This window comes from Diaphorina citri, unplaced genomic scaffold (assembly GCF_000475195.1).
Source record: "Diaphorina citri unplaced genomic scaffold, Diaci psyllid genome assembly version 1.1 scaffold979, whole genome shotgun sequence".
Classification (NCBI taxonomy): Eukaryota; Metazoa; Arthropoda; class Insecta; order Hemiptera; family Psyllidae; genus Diaphorina; species Diaphorina citri.
The window spans coordinates 115,407-116,394 of record NW_007378410.1 but is presented as its reverse complement, the minus strand read 5'-3'; the positions used below and the strand labels follow the sequence as shown (position 1 = coordinate 116,394).

The window sequence follows — 988 nt, the reverse complement described above, 5'->3', positions numbered from 1 at the left end:
CTACATTCTACCTATTCGATTTTTTATTTCTTTTTTCGAGTTTTTTCCAGTTTCCATAGTTTATAGTTTCTAGTTTCCAAGTTTTCCATCTTAATCCATGTCCATATTCCATATCCATATTGTCCATATCCCATAATCTCCAATTCTCCATTACCATTTTTGTTAACAGCTTTTGAAAAGTCCCTTTTTGTTTTTTGTCAACTTTAAACACTTTCTTTCTTCCAACCTACAAGTGTTATAAAAACAACCACCACGATTACTACAGTGGTAAATTTGTTTCACTCAGCAATGGGCTGTTGCTTCAGTTGGTGTAGGGAGCAATCTGATCCTGAGGAGGTTTGTATGGGTTGGCTTTACTTCTAATTTAGGGAGGATAGAACCATAATCTTGTAATACCCAGCATTTGAGTGGGGACTGGGGATGACTTTTTTTACATACAGGGTGTGCCAGAAAAACACTGACAATGGCTCAGGGGGCAGGTAGATCTCATAATTTCCAATAACCTCTACAGACCGAGTGTACACATATGTGTACACAATTTTAGAAGTGCTAGATGCCTGAAGAAAAAAAAATTACTCCCTTTATACTATACTCAATCAATGTTTTTACAATAAAAAAAGAAATATGGGGTAAAACAATTAATACTATATGCTAATGATTGTTTAACAAATAAAGTTAAATTACAGAAATTAACTTGATAGGGCGTGGATCAATAGAAATCATTTATTATTTTTAATCACAGCAACGACAAACAAACCGTTTGAAACATGTCCCAACTTGCAATTTGTCCTTCGCTCCATGTAGGTTTAACACCCATTTCGCCTTCCTAATAAAGATTGTCTACTCGGCTACATTGTTTTTTATTGGTAAAAAATGTTATCGAGGACATCCGTTTACCCATTAATCATCAGTTGTGAACCCAGAGCTTTCAACACTCGATGGTATAGCGTTTCATATACATGATTACACTTTGAGATTTCTCTTTACT

General features: G+C 34.8%; 1 protein-coding gene across 3 annotated transcripts in view; it reads left to right on the top strand.

The window, feature by feature from the left end:
• The first annotated feature begins 6 nt into the window (after window positions 1-6).
• Window positions 7-988, top strand: part of LOC103513491 — a 17,791-nt gene continuing 16,809 nt past the window's right edge. For all 3 annotated transcript variants that reach the window (XM_017445846.2, XM_008478325.3, XM_008478326.3), the window contains exon 1: window positions 7-336. In XM_017445846.2, coding sequence (XP_017301335.1) covers window positions 289-336 — 48 coding nt within the window. In that variant the 5' untranslated portion in view covers window positions 7-288. The remainder of the gene's footprint in view (window positions 337-988) is intronic.